The 21,265-nt window shown below is 35.2% G+C and overlaps 1 protein-coding gene across 1 annotated transcript; it reads left to right on the forward strand.

Moving 5' to 3' along the window:
- Window positions 1-245: 245 nt before the first annotated feature.
- LOC310940231 (melanopsin-A-like) lies at window positions 246-6,358 on the forward strand (the record flags this gene model as incomplete). Its single annotated transcript, XM_083905162.1, has 9 exons — window positions 246-412; window positions 2,041-2,174; window positions 2,537-2,740; window positions 2,835-3,006; window positions 3,399-3,560; window positions 4,251-4,358; window positions 4,838-5,012; window positions 5,681-5,809; window positions 5,951-6,358. The coding sequence occupies 9 exons, from the start codon at window positions 246-248 to the stop codon at window positions 6,356-6,358; spliced, it is 1,659 nt and encodes a 552-aa protein (XP_083761288.1).
- Window positions 6,359-21,265: the final 14,907 nt, after the last annotated feature.

The following is a 21,265-nucleotide window of genomic DNA, read 5'->3' on the forward strand; positions in this document are numbered from 1 at the left end:
AATAGAGTGGATGCTGCTTGTAAAGAATATGGACATCGTCTATATATGACCCCACTGGACAAAAAGTTTTTTTTTTTTTTCCAGAATCTGTTGATTGGTCTTGATCTTGCTTTATCTGAGGAAGACACGCCGTTTTACCAATGACACAACTATGGAGGCACAGCATGAGCAAAAGCAAGTGGATTACACCCTGGTAGACCTACTGCATCCTGCCAGGTTGGTGGTCCTGCTGAGGTGCTTGAGCCATGTGGTCCACTGAGAGCATGGAGCCAGAGAAAGCACACACCCAGAGCAGCTTCTTCAGCAAGGTGGATGTGCCCGACCACGCTCACTACATCGTCGCTTTTTTTGTCTTCGTCATCGGGGCGATGGGCATCGTTGGCAATGCTTTGGTTATGTTCGCTTTCTACAGGTGAGTTCATGTGTGTGTGTGTCTTGTCAATAGAGCTTTCAAAAACCACATTTCATCTGCCGGGAATAAGCCCTCTGGATCGCGTCTCTGTCAGAGGCCTGAGAAGATGTGTTAATCACTGAGATCATCTAATCACAGATGCAGCAGTGGACAGAAAGTCTGAGTTGTGGGCGGACCAAAAAAAAAACCCCTGCAGTATTTTAAATAGAAATTTGGGCATCAATGATACAACATTCAATTTAAGGTTTTTGCATTATTTAATTTACCTGGCAAAAAGCTGGCAACTACCAATAAAATAATCGTTGCATCTCAGTTGCATGGCAACAAAGTGCAACATCATGACCACAGGACTGAATCTCCCCTGTGTCTTTGAGAAATGATGTGAACTGCCGTGTCAAAAAAATGTTGGCTTCATTTTAAATGCTGTTTTTTGGTGCAAGGTCGTGATTTATATTTATTTTTTCTGCCCTGTGATGGACTGGCGATCTGTCCAGGGCGTACCCCGCCTATCGCCCTATGTCAACTGAGATTGGCACAGTGGTAGGAGGATAAAGTGGTAGAAAATGGATGGATGGGTGGATATTTATTTTTCTTTGGCAAAACTCTGTGGGTTTTGGGGGGTTTTCAGAAAAAAACACTGCATTGAATAGAAGGTGCAGTTAAAATCGCTGGCAAAATTTACTTGGGTTCACCTGCAACAGGTACCTTTCAAAATAAATGACATTTTTCAATATTGTATGTCATTCTCCAAGTAAATCCGTTTCTAAATCAGTGTGTTACGTGTTGTATAATTTGGACAGCCATTCCATTGATCTCTCATTGTGTCAGTGACGTTAAGTGTTTCACAGAAACTGGGTCAAAATCGAAAGTCTCTCGCTCTCTGTGTGTGTGTGTGTGTGTGTGTGCATGCATGAGTGAGTGAGCGAGCACGCGCGTTCTGAGGATTGTCATCTGTCCATCACTTTAGATAGATTATGGACCCTCCATTGTGCAGGGGAGGATAATTTGTGTCCACTGAATCAGAAATGTGCATGATTTCATGGGTTCTGGGAAAATGTATTCGCGCACAGAGAGACACCGAGTGACAGAGGGGTGTGGTGGGTAATTACCTTGACTGATATTCTTGGAATTATGCGGATGTTCTAGTGATATGCAAACGCACATGGAACACTGGCTCCGCCATTAGAAATAAATAAGTATATACTTGTTATATAAGTTCAATGGTTCTCAGGAAGCAGATACTTTTATTTCAGTAGAACAGGACACGCACAGTTTTATCGATAAAAAGTCAAAGAGGCAGATCAATATGCTGCTTACGCTATCTGGCATGAACGCAGGTTCACACAGAGTTGATCAGTTCACACAATTCACCAACTGATTCACGAGTTACAGTTGATGATTGTAATATTATTTGGAGTTACAAAATCAGACGAATGGTCCGTCATTACATTATATATGGATCAGAATTGCACATTATCAACCATCATGTCTTTCTTAAATGACTTCCAACCAAACAAAAAAACAACTCGGACCTGCACCTTTATTATATTGGAGGAGGAGAATATGTGGTATGTACTGATCATAAAAAAATCCTTCTTTATCCTTTTTTTGTGTGTGTGTGTGTGCAGTAATAAGAAACTCCGTAATCTGCCAAACTACCTCATCATGAACTTGGCAGTCAGTGACTTCCTCATGGCCTTCACTCAGTCGCCCATATTCTTCATCAACTGTCTCTACAAGGAATGGGTGTTTGGAGAGATGGGTAAATATGTTGTTTTTTTTTAATATATTTATTATAATAAGGAGATAATATGACATTAATACCATGTTATTTCAAAAGTAATAGCTTGATAATGAGAATCACTCTGGACTACTTTCAGTGTACATTCATGGAAATGTTTGGAAATTTTCTAGAACTAAGATGGTATTACCCTGATATCACCTTCCTTTTACAAAACTCTTACCACCCAATTATCATTTTGTACCTGTACTGTAATGTAAAGTGTTACCATTTCGTATTTCCAATATGCTCAGATCTCCTCTGTCAGTTGCCTTAAACACAGAGCCTGTACATACTGCTGCTGAGTCATGTACTAGATGTTGGTATGTACTCATTCCCCGTAGGCTGTAAGATGTACGCGTTCTGCGGTGCCTTGTTTGGCATTGCCTCCATGATAAACCTGCTGGCCATCTCCATTGACCGCTACATGGTGATCACCAAGCCACTGCGGGCGATCAACTGGACCTCCAAGCGAAGAACCACCCTGGTGATCCTCATGGTCTGGCTTTACTCTTTGGCTTGGAGTCTGGCTCCTCTGGTTGGCTGGAGTGAGTATCTTATCTTAAGACATGTTCAAACCCTGATGTTGAACCCGATATCACGCACACACACACCCACAAAATGTCCCTTTTACCCTTCTAGGCTCGTATATCCCTGAAGGCCTGATGACATCTTGTACATGGGATTATGTCACGTACTCACTGGCCAATAGGAGCTACACCATGATGCTCTGCTGTTTTGTTTTCTTTATCCCACTGGGAATCATCTTTTACTGCTACCTTTTAATGTTTCTGTCCATAAGAAAGACAAGCAGGTACGTAAGCGTTATATCAGAGAATACTATGGGACACAACTGTTGTATATCTGCTCCTGGTCTCGTTCTTCTGTCTCTACCTCATCTCCCTCTTGTCCCCCACCTCTCCTCTGTCCCCCCATTTTTCCCTTTCACCCCAACCGGTCGAGGCAGATGGCTGCACATCTTTAAGTCTGGTTCTGTCAGAGATTTCTTTCTGTTAAAAGGGAGTTTTCTCTCCACTGGTGCCTAGTACTCATTGTGTGAATTGTTGGGATTCTCTGCCCTGCGTGATGTTGTCTACAGTGCCTTGAGATGATGAGGATGTTGTGATTTGGCGCTGAATTGATTTTTTTGAAGTTCTAGCTTTCTCCGTAACTGCTTCTTTCCGGTGTGTCCCGCTCCACCTACAGGGAGGTAGAACGTCTCGGGACCCAGGTGAGGAGATCCACTGTCATCAAGCAGAAGTCCATCAGGAATGAGTGGAAGTTGGCAAAGATCGCCTTTGTTGTCATTGTGGTTTATGTCCTCTCCTGGTCACCGTACGCCTGCGTCACACTGATTTCCTGGGCCGGGTAAGACTGTATTAAGATTTCATGTTCATTGTTAAAGTGGAATTTTGTTTTGCTGCTTTTAGTACGATAATGTGTTATTGTGGAGTCAAAAATGTGAAAATACCTGGGAGGTAGGAATTCAATCCTTTAATTAAAAAATGACCACATTTGTCATTCAGGCTCTAAAACGAAACTTTCCACGCGACATGTGATTTTGAGTAAGCATGAACAAAGAAAAATAGCGTTCCGTGTGGCTTTACATAATGTTCCGTCTCGTAGTACCTTGGAAAAGGGGACAGAGAACAGACGATGTACTTTCTAATACCCTGTCATAACAGTGATTTATCCACACGTCTGTCCTGAGAAGAACAGGAGGATGAGCTGTAGTTATGTCACGCTAAAATTACATCTTTCTTTTCACATCGGGAATGGTAGTCTAGATAGATAGATAGATAGATAGATAGATAGATAGATAGATAGATAGATAGATAGATAGATAGATAGATAGATAGATAGATAGATAGATAGATAGATAGATAGATAGATAGATAGATAGATAGATAGATAGATAGATAGATAGATAGATAGATAGATAGATAGATAGATAGATAGATAGATAGATAGATAGATAGACAGATAGATAGATAGATAGATAGATAGATAGATAGATAGATAATACCAAGGTTAGTTACTGTGTTCTGTCTCGTTCAGGCATGCCAACATCTTGTCGCCATATTCCAAGGCCGTCCCTGCAGTGATAGCAAAAGCCTCCGCGATCTACAATCCTATCATCTACGCTATCATACATAACAAATACAGGTAACGCACGGTTCTTCTGGGACTTGAAAAGGACACATTACAACATTTTAACATTATTTACATTTACTTGTACTCAGTCTTGTATAAAGTACCTAATAGAGATACTTGAGTAAATTAAATCTCAGCAGAAAATGACTTTGGTAGAAGTTGAAGTCACTTTTAGTCACAAGAAGTGAGGAGTTAGGATTGAGCCATGGTAGCTCAGTGGTAGGGCAAATTGTCTATCAACTGGAAGGTTGAGTGTGGGTTCAATTCTTGACACTTGACCTCATGTCAAAGCATGTGAATACTCTTCTTCTTATTATTTCATTTGGTAGTAACAAGTAACAGAGATAGAGGAAATGTAGCGGAGTAGACGTCATAGTTGCTCGGAATATAAATAACAAAGTAAAGTACAGATACGTGAACTCAAGTGCAGTAGCATGCAGCGGTAATGTACTTTGTTACATTACAACCATTGCATATATGCTGTATTTTAGGATGACTCTGGCAGAGAAGTTCCCCTGCCTCTGGTTTCTGTCGCCCAGTCCTCGGAAAGAATGCATCTCGTCCTCCTCCATCAGCGAGTCTTCTTTTGGGGACTCTGTCATCAGTAGACAATCCACAGCATCAAGGAAACACTTCATTACAGCAGCCTCCAACTCCACAGACATGGTGACTGTATATAAGATCCATTCTCGACCTGAAGTTTGGTTTTCTTTTAGATGATTTGATGATTTTTTCTTTGTATATGAAGCTGATTGAACTGATAATAACAAATGTCTACCGTTGTTTTCCACTGATCCATTGTTAGAATTAGAATTATTTCATGTTATTTTTTTTTTTCAATTAATATAATATACATGTGTTTAAATTAGATTAATAAAACCTAAATGTTAAAATATACAAGATTCTACCATGCTGTAAACCCACTATGTGCAAGACAGGTTTTAAACACTCTTAGAAAGAAAAGTGCTCAGTAGAACCATACAAGGTTCTTCGGCTTGTCCTCATAGGAGAACCCTTTTTGGAACCTTTTTATAACCCTTTTGGAGGATTCCACAAAGAACCCTTTTAAAACCCTTCATTCAGGAAAGGGGTTTTAAAGGGTTCTCTGGATCAAAAACCCTTTCTTCGGGGAAAGAGTTTTTCAGAAGCAAATGTTTCCAGGTAGAACCTCAGCCCTTGTAGGAGAACCCTTTTGGAACCATCATTTCTAGGAGAAATGGAAGAAATGTTTTCCAAGTGAAAGATGTTTCTATTTCGATTTGAAATATCTTTTTTGAGCTACTGTATGTTCGCTCGGTTTAATCCGGCTCAGTCATTTCTGTTCTCTCCTGCAGGTACTAAAAGATGTACAGATGCAGCCTTTGGGCAGGAAGTCCTTCAGAAACACATCGGCACATGGTCGCTCTAGAAGGGGGAGGTCCTATCACAAACAATTAGAGAAGCAGACCAATGCAGTAGAGCGGGTGAGAAAAGACTTTTTAAAAAATTTATTGATTATTGAGTGTACGTCGAATTTGAAAATGACCTTGAAAGTGTGTCTGCATGCAATCATCTACTGATATTTTGCGAATCATTTGTTTTGTTCTTGTTTCTTCGTTTGTTAGCGTTCATCTACCATGAACGAGTCGTCGAGCATATGTGAGCACGAACTGGTTTCCAGCTCTCTTACCATGGCCACTGTCCCTCTGCTAGTTCTTACCGGGAGGCGCAGCCAGAGCCTGACCAATGACCTGTCAGACGCCGGGCAGGAGAAAAGCAGCGTCCATGATGGACTCAACAGCCACAAGAGCGACTCGTTCACCTCCTTCAGTTTCAGAAAAGTCCCCTCAACTGATCAGTTGTTGCCTCAGGGTGTTCCGCGCATTATTGTCATCAGTCCCACTGCTGAGAGCAGCCTCATCAACCGTGACAGCTGCTGTTTGGAAGAGAGTGATGAGTCAGTGGAGAACCATGTTTTTGTCAGCTCAAGCTTCTCATCAGAAGTCTTTGAGGCTGTGGAGCTGCTGTCATGATGAGCTGCACTTCTGTATTTACCCTTTTGCTCTATTTTTTTATTATTATTGGACCGCGAATCACACACATGACAATGTGTTTATTAATCCACTGTAATAAACATTGTACCTTCCTTCTCAGAGCTCGCAGATAAAAATGACACCACTCTGTTTCTTGGATAACAAAAGAGCAGGAGAAAGGCTGATCCGGCAGATAAATCAGTATGAGGTGGAATGCTGTGTTTTTCAGCCGAGGCAGGGACACGGGGACCCTGAGGGGGTAGAATGGATTGGAGCATAGTTTTATTAGATCCCTCAAAAATGACAAAGTGCAAAACATACTGTCATAAACTCAGAGTCCAAGTTTTGCTTTAGCCCTTTAGACGAGACAACTGAGGCAAAAGCATTACGGGTCAAAAAGAAACTGAAACTGGGGCCTAACATATACTTCCTTTAATTGACATGTTCTTTGTGGTGAATTTTTGTACATCTTGCCAATTGTGTGAATATTGTTTCAATAAATGCTCCACTGCTATTTTGAATGATGTATGTTTATAAGAAGGCGTATTTGTACTGTCTTTGTTGCTCCTGACTGCTCCAATGTTGGTTCCAGTGATGCGTGTGTGTGTGTGTGAAGTCTAAACGTACTTCATTTTAGTCAGATTATAATCCCTCTGTTGATAATGTGGATGGAATGATTTTGCTCTTCTTCATCCTAATTTGTCAAAATGTTGTCAAAACTAGAGCTAGTGTAAGTTGAGACAGGTGTCATCTGCTTTTTAGCATGTTGATACTTAAGAGCTATACACATGCAATTGCATTCCCATATTAGTTCATGTGTAAAACATTTTTAATCTCACATTTGGCAACAAATAAATAAATAAATCATTTGAGAAGAGCAAATTTAATTATCCTGATGGACTGAACAGCAGAAATTACTTTACTTTTAACCCCTGGTCTAAGGTCAGCACTGAACAGGTCCTTTATGGGATCTTTATTTTCTAATGATGATATATAATTGTTTACATGCTCAACAAACATGTTCAATACCAGCACGTATTAAATATAAAGTAAATTATAGCTAGGTTTAAACCATGGGTTAAACTTATTGTGATTTTACTGTTTCCCGGTTTTGTTTGTCATTTTACTGCTGAGCTTTATAAAGTCCAGTATTTTTTATTTCTTTTGTAATGTTCAGCTAAAGACAAGAGTAGTGACCGAGATAAATCCTCCCGCCCTCGTGTCCGCCTCATTTCCACATCCTTTGCTTACTCATTTACACATCTCTCATATGAAGTCATCGTATGATTTCTATTAATCCACAGTAACTTGCTTGTGTCAAATGTTGGCCTTGCTGAAATGTGTGCAACACACTGTAACCTCTGAATCCTGTTTGCTGTTGTTTCATGTTCCACTTTCATTTCCTGTGTACCACAGCAATAATGACAGTTCCTGCAGGCACAATAAAGTTATTTTTGTGTGTGCGTGTGTGTGTGTGTGTGTGACCATCTGAAGATAGCTACTGAAGTAAAGTACTTTGAAAATCTCTTGTTTCAGCAGAGGTTTAAATTATTTGTATATTTCAATTTTTTTCTAAAAATTGAATAGAAAATTGTTATGTAGACACAGAGGTTGGACTTATCATGCTGAAAATAACTGAGTGAGCATTTAAATTGTGGTTATTTCACATGTAATGATGGAAAATGGCCACTAGATGGATGCAGAGAATCATATTTGTAAAGGATATTCACACAGTGGAGTGAATAAGCTCCTGCAGTTAAGCTAGGACTGAGAGTGGAGACACATACCTGTTAAAAAGAATAACTGTCTTCTGATCTGTGTCTGACCTGAGAAGAGGAGACTCTTGTAAAGGCCCTGCCCACTCATGAGCATACACTGACAGTGGTTCCTGTAGAGAGGGATACATCATCTAAAATCAGGCCAAAATGTCATAGTTTCGTATGTCGTCCAAAAAGACACCAACATGTCAGAGTTACTTCACCCCACGGAGTGTTTTTGGTGGCTCTGTGTTTCTGCTTGTTTATGCTTCCACACTTACACTTGCAATATGACCAACAGAGGCCACCAGAGGCTATCTCTGATTTACTTTTTTTAGTATGTCATCCAAAATTGTACCGAGCAGTCATACTTTGGTATGTCTTCCAAAATCGCACAAAAATGTCATTGTTTAGTATGTCGTACTAACTTGCACCAAAATGTAATTTTGGACGACATACTATACTTTGCCGTTTTGTAGTATAGTATGACGTTTTTGTCAAAATTTGTCAAATTTTGGACCAATTTTTTTTTTCAAAAAATGGTCACATTTTGGACCGCATAGTATAATATGACGTACTACATAGTATAGTGTGACGTTTTTGTCAAGTTTTGTACCAAAACATTTTTTTTCAAAAAAATTGTCAGATTTTGGACGACATAGTATAGTATGACGTTTTTGTCAAATTTTGGACAGACTTTTTTTTTTCAAAAAATGGTCACATTTTGGACCTCATAGTATAGTATGACGTACTACGTGGTATGGTGTGACGTTTTTGTCAAGTTTTGGACCAAAAAAATGTTTTTCAAAAAGATTGTCAGATTTTGGACGACATACTATAGTATGACTTTTTTGTCAAATTTTGGACCAATTTTTTTTTTTTAAATGGTCACATTTTGCACCACATAGTATAGTATGACATACTGCATAGTATGGTGTGACGTTTTTGTCAAGTTTTGTACCAAAAAAGTGTTTTTCAAAAGAATTGTCAGATTTTGGACGACATAGTATAGTATGACGTTTTTGTCAAATTTTGGACCAATTTTTTTATTCAAAAAATGGTCACATTTTGGACCACATAGTATAGTATGACGTACTGCATAGTATAGTGTGACGTTTTTGTCAAGTTTTGGACCAAAAAAACGTTTTTCAAAAAAATTGTCAGAATCAAAAACGACATAGTATAGTATGTCGTTTTTGTCCAATTTTGGACCAAATTTTTTTTCTCCAAAAATGGTCACATTTTGGAGACATAGTATAGTATGACTTACTGCATAGTATAGTGTGACGTTTTTGTCAAGTTTTGGACCAAAAAAACGTTTTTCAAAAAAATTGTCAGAATCAAAAACGACATAGTATAGTATGTCGTTTTTGTCCAATTTTGGACCAAATTTTTTTTCTCCAAAAATGGTCACATTTTGGAGACATAGTATAGTATGACGTACTGCATAGTATAGTGTGATGTTTTTGTCAAGTTTTGGACCAAAAAACGTTTTTCAAAAAACTGGTCAGAATCAAAAACGACATAGTATAGTATGTCGTTTTTGTCCAATTTTGGACCAAATTTTTTTTCTCCAAAAATGGTCACATTTTGGAGACATAGTATAGTATGACGTACTGCATAGTATAGTGTGACGTTTTTGTCAAGTTTTGGACCAAAAAAACGTTTTTCAAAAAACTGGTCAGATTTTGGACGACATAGTATAGTATGTCGTTTTTGTCCAATTTTGGACCAAATTTTTTTTTTCTCCAGTAGTACTAGTATAGTATAGTGTGACATTTTGAATTTTGTCCAATTTTGGACCAAATTTTTTTTCTCCAAAAATGGTCACATTTTGGAGACATAGTATAGTATGACGTACTGCATAGTATAGTGTGACGTTTTTGTCAAGTTTTGGACCAAAAAAACGTTTTTCAAAAAAATTGTCAGAATCAAAAACGACATAGTATAGTATGTCGTTTTTGTCCAATTTTGGACCAAATTTTTTTTCTCCAAAAATGGTTACATTTTGGAGACATAGTATAGTATGACGTACTGCATAGTATAGTGTGACGTTTTTGTCAAGTTTTGGACCAAAAAAACGTTTTTCAAAAAACTGGTCAGATTTTGGACGACATAGTATAGTATGTCGTTTTTGTCCAATTTTGGACCAAATTTTTTTTCTCCAAAAAGGGTCACATTTTGGAGATATAGTATAGTATGACGTACTGCATAGTATAGTGTGACGTTTTTGTCAAGTTTTGGACCAAAAAAACGTTTTTCAAAAAAATTGTCAGAATCAAAAACGACATGGTATAGTATGTCGTTTTTGTCCAATTTTGGACCAAATTTTTTTTCTCCAAAAAGGGTCACATTTTGGAGATATAGTATAGTATGACGTACTGCATAGTATAGTGTGACGTTTTTGTCAAGTTTTGGACCAAAAAAACGTTTTTCAAAAAACTGGTCAGAATCAAAAACGACATAGTATAGTATGTCGTTTTTGTCCAATTTTGGACCAAATTTTTTTTCTCCAAAAATGGTCACATTTTGGAGACATAGTATAGTATGACGTACTGCATAGTATAGTGTGACGTTTTTGTCAAGTTTTGGACCAAAAACACGTTTTTCAAAAAACTGGTCAGAATCAAAAACGACATAGTATAGTATGTCGTTTTTGTCCAATTTTGGACCAAATTTTTTTTCTCCAAAAATGGTCACATTTTGGAGACATAGTATAGTATGACGTACTGCATAGTATAGTGAGACGTTTTTGTCAAGTTTTGGACCAAAAAACGTTTTTCAAAAAAATTGTCAGAATCAAAAACGACATAGTATAGTATGTCGTTTTTGTCCAATTTTGGACCAAATTTTTTTTCTCCAAAAAGGGTCACATTTTGGAGACATAGTATAGTATGACGTACTGCATGGTATCGTGTGACGTTTTTGTCAAGTTTTGGACCAAAAAAACGTTTTTCAAAAAACTGGTCAGAATCAAAAACGACATAGTATAGTATGTCGTTTTTGTCCAATTTTGGACCAAATTTTTTTTCTCCAAAAATGGTCACATTTTGGAGACATAGTATAGTATGACGTACTGCATAGTATAGTGTGACGTTTTGGTCAAGTTTTGGACCAAAAAAACGTTTTTCAAAAAAAATTTCAGAATCAAAAACGACATAGTATAGTATGTCGTTTTTGTCCAATTTTGGACCAAATTTTTTTTCTCCAAAAATTGTCACATTTTGGAGACATAGTATAGTATGACGTACTGCATAGTATAGTGTGACGTTTTTGTCAAGTTTTGGACCAAAAAAACGTTTTTCAAAAAAAATGTCAGAATCAAAAACGACATAGTATAGTATGTCGTTTTTGTCCAATTTTGGACCAAATGTTTTTTCTCCAAAAAGGGTCACATTTTGGAGATATAGTATAGTATGACGTACTGCATAGTATAGTGTGACGTTTTTGTCAAGTTTTGGACCAAAAAAACGTTTTTCAAAAAACTGGTCAGAATCAAAAACGACATAGTATAGTATGTTGTTTTTGTCCAATTTTGGACCAAATTCTTTTTTCTCCAAAAATGGTCACATTTTGGAGATATAGTATAGTATGACGTACTACATAGTATAGTGTGACGTTTTTGTCAATTTTGGACCAAAAAAACGTTTTTCAAAAAAATTGTCAGAATCAAAAACGACATAGTATAGTATGTCGTTTTTGTCCAATTTTGGACCAAATTTTTTTTCTCCAAAAATGGTTACATTTTGGAGACATAGTATAGTATGACGTACTGCATAGTATAGTGTGACGTTTTTGTCAAGTTTTGGACCAAAAAAACGTTTTTCAAAAAACTGGTCAGATTTTGGACGACATAGTATAGTATGTCGTTTTTGGACCAAAAAAACGTTTTTCAAAAAAATTGTCAGAATCAAAAACGACATAGTATAGTGTGACGTTTTCGTCAAGTTTTGGACCAAAAAAACGTTTTTCAAAAAAATTGTCAGAATCAGAAACTACATAGTATAGTATGTCGTTTTTATCCAATTTTGGACCAAATTTTTTTTCTCCAAAAAGGGTTACATTTTGGAGACATAGTATAGTATGACGTACTATATAGTATAGTGTGACGTTTTTGTCAATTTTGGACCAAAAAAAAGTTTTTCAAAATTATTGTCAGAATCAAAAACGACATAGTATAGTATGTCGTTTTTGTCGTTTTTGTCGTTTTCTCACATTTTGGAGACATGGTATAGTATGTCGTTTTTGTCCAATTTTGGACCAAATTTTTTTTTCTCCAAAAATGGTCACATTTTGGAGACATGGTATAGTATGACGTACTGCATAGTATAGTGTGACGTTTTTGTCAAGTTTTGGACCAAAAAAACGTTTTTCAAAAAAATTGTCAGAATCAAAAACGACATAGTATAGTATGTCGTTTTTGTCCAATTTTGGACCAAATTTTTTTTCTCCAAAAATGGTCACATTTTGGAGACATAGTATAGTATGACGTACTGCATAGTATAGTGTGACGTTTTTGTCAAGTTTTGGACCAAAAAAACGTTTTTCAAAAAACTGGTCAGAATCAATCTGTAGTTTTTGTCCAATTTTGGACCAAATTTTTTTTCTCCAAAAAGGGTTACATTTTGGAGACATAGTATAGTATGACGTACTGCATAGTATAGTGTGACGTTTTTGTCAAGTTTTGGACCAAAAAAACGTTTTTCAAAAAAATTGGTCAGAATCAAAAACGACATAGTATAGTATGTCGTTTTTGTCCAATTTTGGACCAAATTTTTTTTCTCCAAAAATGGTCACATTTTGGAGACATAGTATAGTATGACGCATAGTATAGTGTGACGTTTGTGTCAAGTTTTGGACCAAAAAAACGTTTTTCAAAAAACTGGTCAGAATCAAAAACGACAAAGTATAGTATGTAGTTTTTGTCCAATTTTGGACCAAATTTTTTTTCTCCAAAAAGGGTTACATTTTGGAGACATAGTATAGTATGACGTACTGCATAGTATAGTGTGACGTTTTTGTCAAGTTTTGGACCAAAAAAACGTTTTTCAAAAAAATTGTCAGAATCAAAAACGACATAGTATAGTATGTCGTTTTTATCCAATTTTGGACCAAATTTTTTTTCTCCAAAAAGGGTTACATTTTGGAGACATAGTATAGTATGACGTACTGCATAGTATAGTGTGACGTTTTTGTCAAGTTTTGGACCAAAAAAACGTTTTTCCAAAAACTTGTCAGAATCAAAAACGACAAAGTATAGTCTGTAGTTTTTGTCCAATTTTGGACCAAATTTTTTTTCTCCAAAAAGGGTTACATTTTGGAGACATAGTATAGTATGACGTACTGCATAGTATAGTGTGACGTTTTTGTCAAGTTTTGGACCAAAAAAACGTTTTTCAAAAAAATTGTCAGAATCAAAAACGACATAGTATAGTATGTCGTTTTTGTCCAATTTTGGACCAAATTTTTTTTCTCCAAAAATGGTCACATTTTGGAGACATAGTATAGTATGACGCATAGTATAGTGTGACGTTTTTGTCAAGTTTTGGACCAAAAAAACGTTTTTCAAAAAACTGGTCAGAATCAAAAACGACATAGTATAGTATGTAGTTTTTGTCCAATTTTTGGACCAAATTTTTTTTCTCCAAAAAGGGTCACATTTTGGAGACATAGTATAGTATGACATACTGCATAGTATAGTGTGACGTTTGTGTCAAGTTTTGGACCAAAAAAACGTTTTTCAAAAAACTGGTCAGATTTTGGACGACATAGTATAGTATGTCGTTTTTGTCCAATTTTGGACCAAATTTTTTTTCTCCAAAAATGGTCACATTTTGGAGATATAGTATAGTATGACGTACTACATAGTATAGTGTGACGTTTTTGTCAATTTTGGACCAAAAAAACGTTTTTCAAAAAAATTGTCAGAATCAAAAACGACATAGTATAGTATGTCGTTTTTGTCCAATTTTGGACCAAATCTTTTTTTCTCCAAAAATGGTCACATTTTGGAGACATAGTATAGTATGACGCATAGTATAGTGTGACGTTTTTGTCAAGTTTTGGACCAAAAAAACGTTTTTCAAAAAACTGGTCAGAATCAAAAACGACATAGTATAGTATGTAGTTTTTGTCCAATTTTTGGACCAAATTTTTTTTCTCCAAAAAGGGTCACATTTTGGAGACATAGTATAGTATGACATACTGCATAGTATAGTGTGACGTTTGTGTCAAGTTTTGGACCAAAAAAACGTTTTTCAAAAAACTGGTCAGATTTTGGACAACATAGTATAGTATGTCGTTTTTGTCCAATTTTGGACCAAATTTTTTTTCTCCAAAAATGGTCACATTTTGGAGACATAGTATAGTATGACGCATAGTATAGTGTGACGTTTTTGTCAAGTTTTGGACCAAAAAAACGTTTTTCAAAAAACTGGTCAGAATCAAAAACGACATAGTATAGTATGTAGTTTTTGTCCAATTTTTGGACCAAATTTTTTTTCTCCAAAAAGGGTCACATTTTGGAGACATAGTATAGTATGACATACTGCATAGTATAGTGTGACGTTTGTGTCAAGTTTTGGACCAAAAAAACGTTTTTCAAAAAACTGGTCAGATTTTGGACGACATAGTATAGTATGTCGTTTTTGTCCAATTTTGGACCAAATTTTTTTTCTCCAAAAATGGTCACATTTTGGAGATATAGTATAGTATGACGTACTACATAGTATAGTGTGACGTTTTTGTCAATTTTGGACCAAAAAAACGTTTTTCAAAAAAATTGTCAGAATCAAAAACGACATAGTATAGTATGTCGTTTTTGTCCAATTTTGGACCAAATCTTTTTTTCTCCAAAAATGGTCACATTTTGGAGACATAGTATAGTATGACGCATAGTATAGTGTGACGTTTTTGTCAAGTTTTGGACCAAAAAAACGTTTTTCAAAAAACTGGTCAGAATCAAAAACGACATAGTATAGTATGTAGTTTTTGTCCAATTTTTGGACCAAATTTTTTTTCTCCAAAAAGGGTCACATTTTGGAGACATAGTATAGTATGACATACTGCATAGTATAGTGTGACGTTTGTGTCAAGTTTTGGACCAAAAAAACGTTTTTCAAAAAACTGGTCAGATTTTGGACAACATAGTATAGTATGTCGTTTTTGTCCAATTTTGGACCAAATTTTTTTTCTCCAAAAATGGTCACATTTTGGAGATATAGTATAGTATGACGTACTGCATAGTATAGTGTGACGTTTTTGTCAAGTTTTGGACCAAAAAAACGTTTTTCAAAAAACTGGTCAGATTTTGGACGACATAGTATAGTATGTCGTTTTTGTCCAATTTTGGACCAAATTTTTTTTCTCCAAAAATGGTCACATTTTGGAGACATAGTATAGTATGACGTACTGCATAGTATAGTGTGACGTTTTTGTCAAGTTTTGGACCAAAAAAACGTTTTTCAAAAAACTGGTCAGAATCAAAAACGACATAGTATAGTATGTCGTTTTTGTCCAATTTTGGACCAAATTTTTTTTCTCCAAAAATTGTCACATTTTGGAGACATAGTATAGTATGACGTACTGCATAGTATAGTGTGACGTTTTTGTCAAGTTTTGGACCAAAAAAACGTTTTTCCAAAAACTTGTCAGAATCAAAAACGACAAAGTATAGTCTGTAGTTTTTGTCCAATTTTGGACCAAATTTTTTTTCTCCAAAAAGGGTTACATTTTGGAGACATAGTATAGTATGACGTACTGCATAGTATAGTGTGACGTTTTTGTCAAGTTTTGGACCAAAAAAACGTTTTTCAAAAAAATTGTCAGAATCAAAAACGACATAGTATAGTATGTCGTTTTTGTCCAATTTTGGACCAAATTTTTTTTCTCCAAAAATGGTCACATTTTGGAGACATAGTATAGTATGACGCATAGTATAGTGTGACGTTTTTGTCAAGTTTTGGACCAAAAAAACGTTTTTCAAAAAACTGGTCAGAATCAAAAACGACATAGTATAGTATGTAGTTTTTGTCCAATTTTTGGACCAAATTTTTTTTCTCCAAAAAGGGTCACATTTTGGAGACATAGTATAGTATGACATACTGCATAGTATAGTGTGACGTTTTTGTCAAGTTTTGGACCAAAAAAACGTTTTTCAAAAAACTGGTCAGATTTTGGACGACATAGTATAGTATGTCGTTTTTGTCCAATTTTGGACCAAATTTTTTTTCTCCAAAAATGGTCACATTTTGGAGATATAGTATAGTATGACGTACTACATAGTATAGTGTGACGTTTTGGTCAATTTTGGACCAAAAAAACGTTTTTCAAAAAAATTGTCAGAATCAAAAACGACATAGTATAGTATGTCGTTTTTGTCCAATTTTGGACCAAATTTTTTTTCTCCAAAAATGGTCACATTTTGGAGATATAGTATAGTATGACGTACTGCATAGTATCGTGTGACGTTTTTGTCAAGTTTTGGACCAAAAAAACGTTTTTCAAAAAAATTGTCAGATCTTGGACGACATAGTATAGTATGTCGTTTTTGTCAAATTTTGGACCAAAATTTTTTTTTCTCCAAAAATGGTCACATTTTGGAGATATAGTATAGTATGACGTACTACATAGTATATTGTGACGTTTTTGTCAATTTTGGACCAAAAAAACGTTTTTCAAAAAAATTGTCAGAATCAAAAACGACATAGTATAGTATGTCGTTTTTGTCCAATTTTGGACCAAATATTTTTTCTCCAAAAAGGGTTACATTTTGGAGACATAGTATAGTATGACGTACTGCATAGTATAGTGTGACGTTTTTGTCAAGTTTTGGACCAAAAAAACGTTTTTCAAAAAAATTGTCAGAATCAAAAACGACATAGTCTAGTATGTGTTTTTGACCATTTTTCACTATAGTATGTCGTTTTTGTCCAATTTTGGACCAAATGTTTTTTCTCCAAAAAGGGTCACATTTTGGAGATATAGTATAGTATGACGTACTTTTTTGAAAAACGTTTTTTTGGTCCAAAACTTGACAAAAACGTCACACTATACTATGCAGTACGTCATACTATACTATGTCTCCAAAATGTAACCCTTTTTGGAGAAAAAATATTTGGTCCAAAATTGGACAAAAACGACATACTATACTATGTCGTTTTTGATTCTGACAATTTTTTTGAAAAACGTTTTTTTGGTCCAAAATTGACAAAAACGTCACAATATACTATGTAGTACGTCATACTATACTATATCTCCAAAATGTGACCATTTTTGGAGAAAAAAAAATTTTGGTCCAAAATTTGACAAAAACGACATACTATACTATGTCGTCCAAGATCTGACAATTTTTTTGAAAAACGTTTTTTTGGTCCAAAACTTGACAAAAACGTCACACGATACTATGCAGTACGTCATACTATACTATATCTCCAAAATGTGACCATTTTTGGAGAAAAAAAATTTGGTCCAAAATTGGACAAAAACGACATACTATACTATGTCGTTTTTGATTCTGACAATTTTTTTGAAAAACGTTTTTTTGGTCCAAAATTGACCAAAACGTCACACTATACTATGTAGTACGTCATACTATACTATATCTCCAAAATGTGACCATTTTTGGAGAAAAAAAATTTGGTCCAAAATTGGACAAAAACGACATACTATACTATGTCGTCCAAAATCTGACCAGTTTTTTGAAAAACGTTTTTTTGGTCCAAAACTTGACAAAAACGTCACACTATGTGAGCTACAATACCTAGGTAAACATGTCTTGTAATAATACCATACATAGGCAGAATTTAACATACGTGTTAAAAGTTGGATATTAAAACCATTTATTTAAATAATAAGCATCTAACAATTGGTATTCAGATGTCTGGAAAAGTATGGAATTTTGAAATGGAAAACATGTAGTAACTCTTTGTGCAATATAATCCACATACTGAGTCAATGCCTGGTTTTGTAGACAACAGTGAGACTGATGTCTGTGTGAAGAAACATTTGTACACGTGTGTGATTGGTTGTGTCGACTCGGCAAACTGTCTATAATGAATATGTACGATCTGGGGAACAAATAAAGGACTCTCTTATCTTATATATCGTCTACGATAGTATCTTAATTGTTTTAACGATGTGTGAAATAACAATATCGAGTATGACCCTCATTTTGCAAAAAACCATCACAACACACCTTTTTGAGAGGCCACACATTCACATGAGTAAGCCTAATTGTCAGATTGGACTGTTTTCAGCCAAAATATTTGGGCGGTTTTAGTCAGGGTTTTGTATGTGTCTGGCTTGAAATGTAATCTCAATTTGGCCATAAAACGCATGAAAATTAGTTGTGAGTTAGATGCCAAAAAGATTACACTAGCATAGTGTTGTCCAAAAATGGTAAAAAAAAGTCATAGTATAGTGAAAAATGGTCAAAAACAATGGTCAAAAATGGCATAGTATAGTATGTCATCCAAAAAAATGTTTTAAGTCATACTATACTATGTGGTCCAAAATGTGACCATTTTTGGAGAAAAAAAATTTGGTCCAAAATTGGACCAAATTTTGACACTGCCAATGACACTGTCAAAAACAGTGTCATTTTTCTCCAAAAATGGTCACATTTTGGAGACATAGTATAGTATGACGTACTGCATAGTATAGTGTGACGTTTTTGTCAATTTTGGACCAAAAAAACGTTTTTCAAAAAAATTGTCAGAATCAAAAACGACATAGTATAGTATGTCGTTTTTGTCCAATTTTGGACCAAATTTTTTTTCTCCAAAAATGGTCACATTTTGGAGACATAGTATAGTATGACGTACTGCATAGTATAGTGTGACGTTTTTGTCAAGTTTTGGACCAAAAAAACGTTTTTCCAAAAACTGGTCAGAATCAAAAACGACATAGTATAGTATGTCGTTTTTGTCCAATTTTGGACCAAATTTTTTTTCTCCAAAAAGGGTTACATTTTGGAGACATAGTATAGTATGACATACTGCATAGTATAGTGTGACGTTTGTGTCAAGTTTTGGACCAAAAAAACGTTTTTCAAAAAACTGGTCAGATTTTGGACGACATAGTATAGTATGTCGTTTTTGTCCAATTTTGGACCAAATTTTTTTTCTCCAAAAATGGTCACATTTTGGAGACATAGTATAGTATGACGTACTGCATAGTATAGTGTGACGTTTTTGTCAAGTTTTGGACCAAAAAAACGTTTTTCAAAAAAAATGTCAGAATCAAAAACGACATAGTATAGTATGTCGTTTTTGTCCAATTTTGGACCAAATGTTTTTTCTCCAAAAAGGGTCACATTTTGGAGATATAGTATAGTATGACGTACTGCATAGTATAGTGTGACGTTTTTGTCAAGTTTTGGACCAAAAAAACGTTTTTCAAAAAACTGGTCAGAATCAAAAACGACATAGTATAGTATGTTGTTTTTGTCCAATTTTGGACCAAATTCTTTTTTCTCCAAAAATGGTCACATTTTGGAGACATAGTATAGTATGACGTACTGCATAGTATAGTGTGACGTTTTTGTCAATTTTGGACCAAAAAAACGTTTTTCAAAAAAATTGTCAGAATCAAAAACGACATAGTATAGTATGTCGTTTTTGTCCAATTTTGGACCAAATTTTTTTTCTCCAAAAATGGTCACATTTTGGAGACATAGTATAGTATGACGTACTGCATAGTATAGTGTGACATTTTTGTCAAGTTTTGGACCAAAAAAACGTTTTTCAAAAAACTGGTCAGAATCAAAAACGACATAGTATAGTATGTCGTTTTTGTCCAATTTTGGACCAAATTTTTTTTCTCCAAAAATGGTCACATTTTGGAGATATAGTATAGTATGACGTACTGCATAGTATAGTGTGACGTTTTTGTCAAGTTTTGGACCAAAAAAACGTTTTTCAAAAAACTGGTCAGATTTTGGACGACATAGTATAGTATGTCGTTTTTGTCCAATTTTGGACCAAATATTTTTTCTCCAAAAATGGTTACATTTTGGAGACATAGTATAGTATGACGTACTGCATAGTATAGTGTGACGTTTTTGTCAAGTTTTGGACCAAAAAAAGTTTTTCAAAAAAATTGTCAGAATCAAAAACGACATAGTATAGTATGTCGTTTTTGTCCAATTTTGGACCAAATTTTTTTTCTCCAAAAATGGTCACATTTTGGACCACATAGTATAGTATGACTTAAAACATTTTTTTGGATGACATACTATACTATGCCATTTTTGACCATTGTTTTTGACCATTTTTCACTATACTATGACTTTTTTTTACCATTTTTGGACAACACTATGCTAGTGTAATCTTTTTGGCATCTAACTCACAACTAATTTTCATGCGTTTTATGGCCAAATTGAGATTACATTTCAAGCCAGACACATACAAAACCCTGACTAAAACCGCCCAAATATTTTGGCTGAAAACAGTCCAATCTGACAATTAGGCTTACTCATGTGAATGTGTGGCCTCTCAAAAAGGTGTGTTGTGATGGTTTTTTGCAAAATGAGGGTCATACTCGATATTGTTATTTCACACATCGTTAAAACAATTAAGATACTATCGTAGACGATATATAAGATAAGAGAGTCCTTTATTTGTTCCCCAGATCGTACATATTCATTATAGACAGTTTGCCGAGTCGACACAACCAATCACACACGTGTACAAATGTTTCTTCACACAGACATCAGTCTCACTGTTGTCTACAAAACCAGGCATTGACTCAGTATGTGGATTATATTGCACAAAGAGTTACTACATGTTTTCCATTTCAAAATTCCATACTTTTCCAGACATCTGAATACCAATTGTTAGATGCTTATTATTTAAATAAATGGTTTTAATATCCAACTTTTAACACGTATGTTAAATTCTGCCTATGTATGGTATTATTACAAGACATGTTTACCTAGGTATTGTAGCTCACATAAGTGAATGAACAACATATGAAAGAAATGACAAGACAAATTTCCCCACGGGGACAATAATGTTGAGCCTAACCTAACTCCAAAACCAAGAGATGTTCAATGCACATCATTTTACTGAAGCTAAATGCTAAAAGAGTGCAATTAATAACTGTGTTCCTGCAACCCATACATACAGTAACAGTAGGGATGTATAATTAA

The sequence above is a fragment of the Microchirus variegatus genome (assembly GCF_963457635.1).
Source record: "Microchirus variegatus genome assembly, chromosome: 18".
NCBI lineage: Eukaryota > Metazoa > Chordata > Actinopteri > Pleuronectiformes > Soleidae > Microchirus > Microchirus variegatus.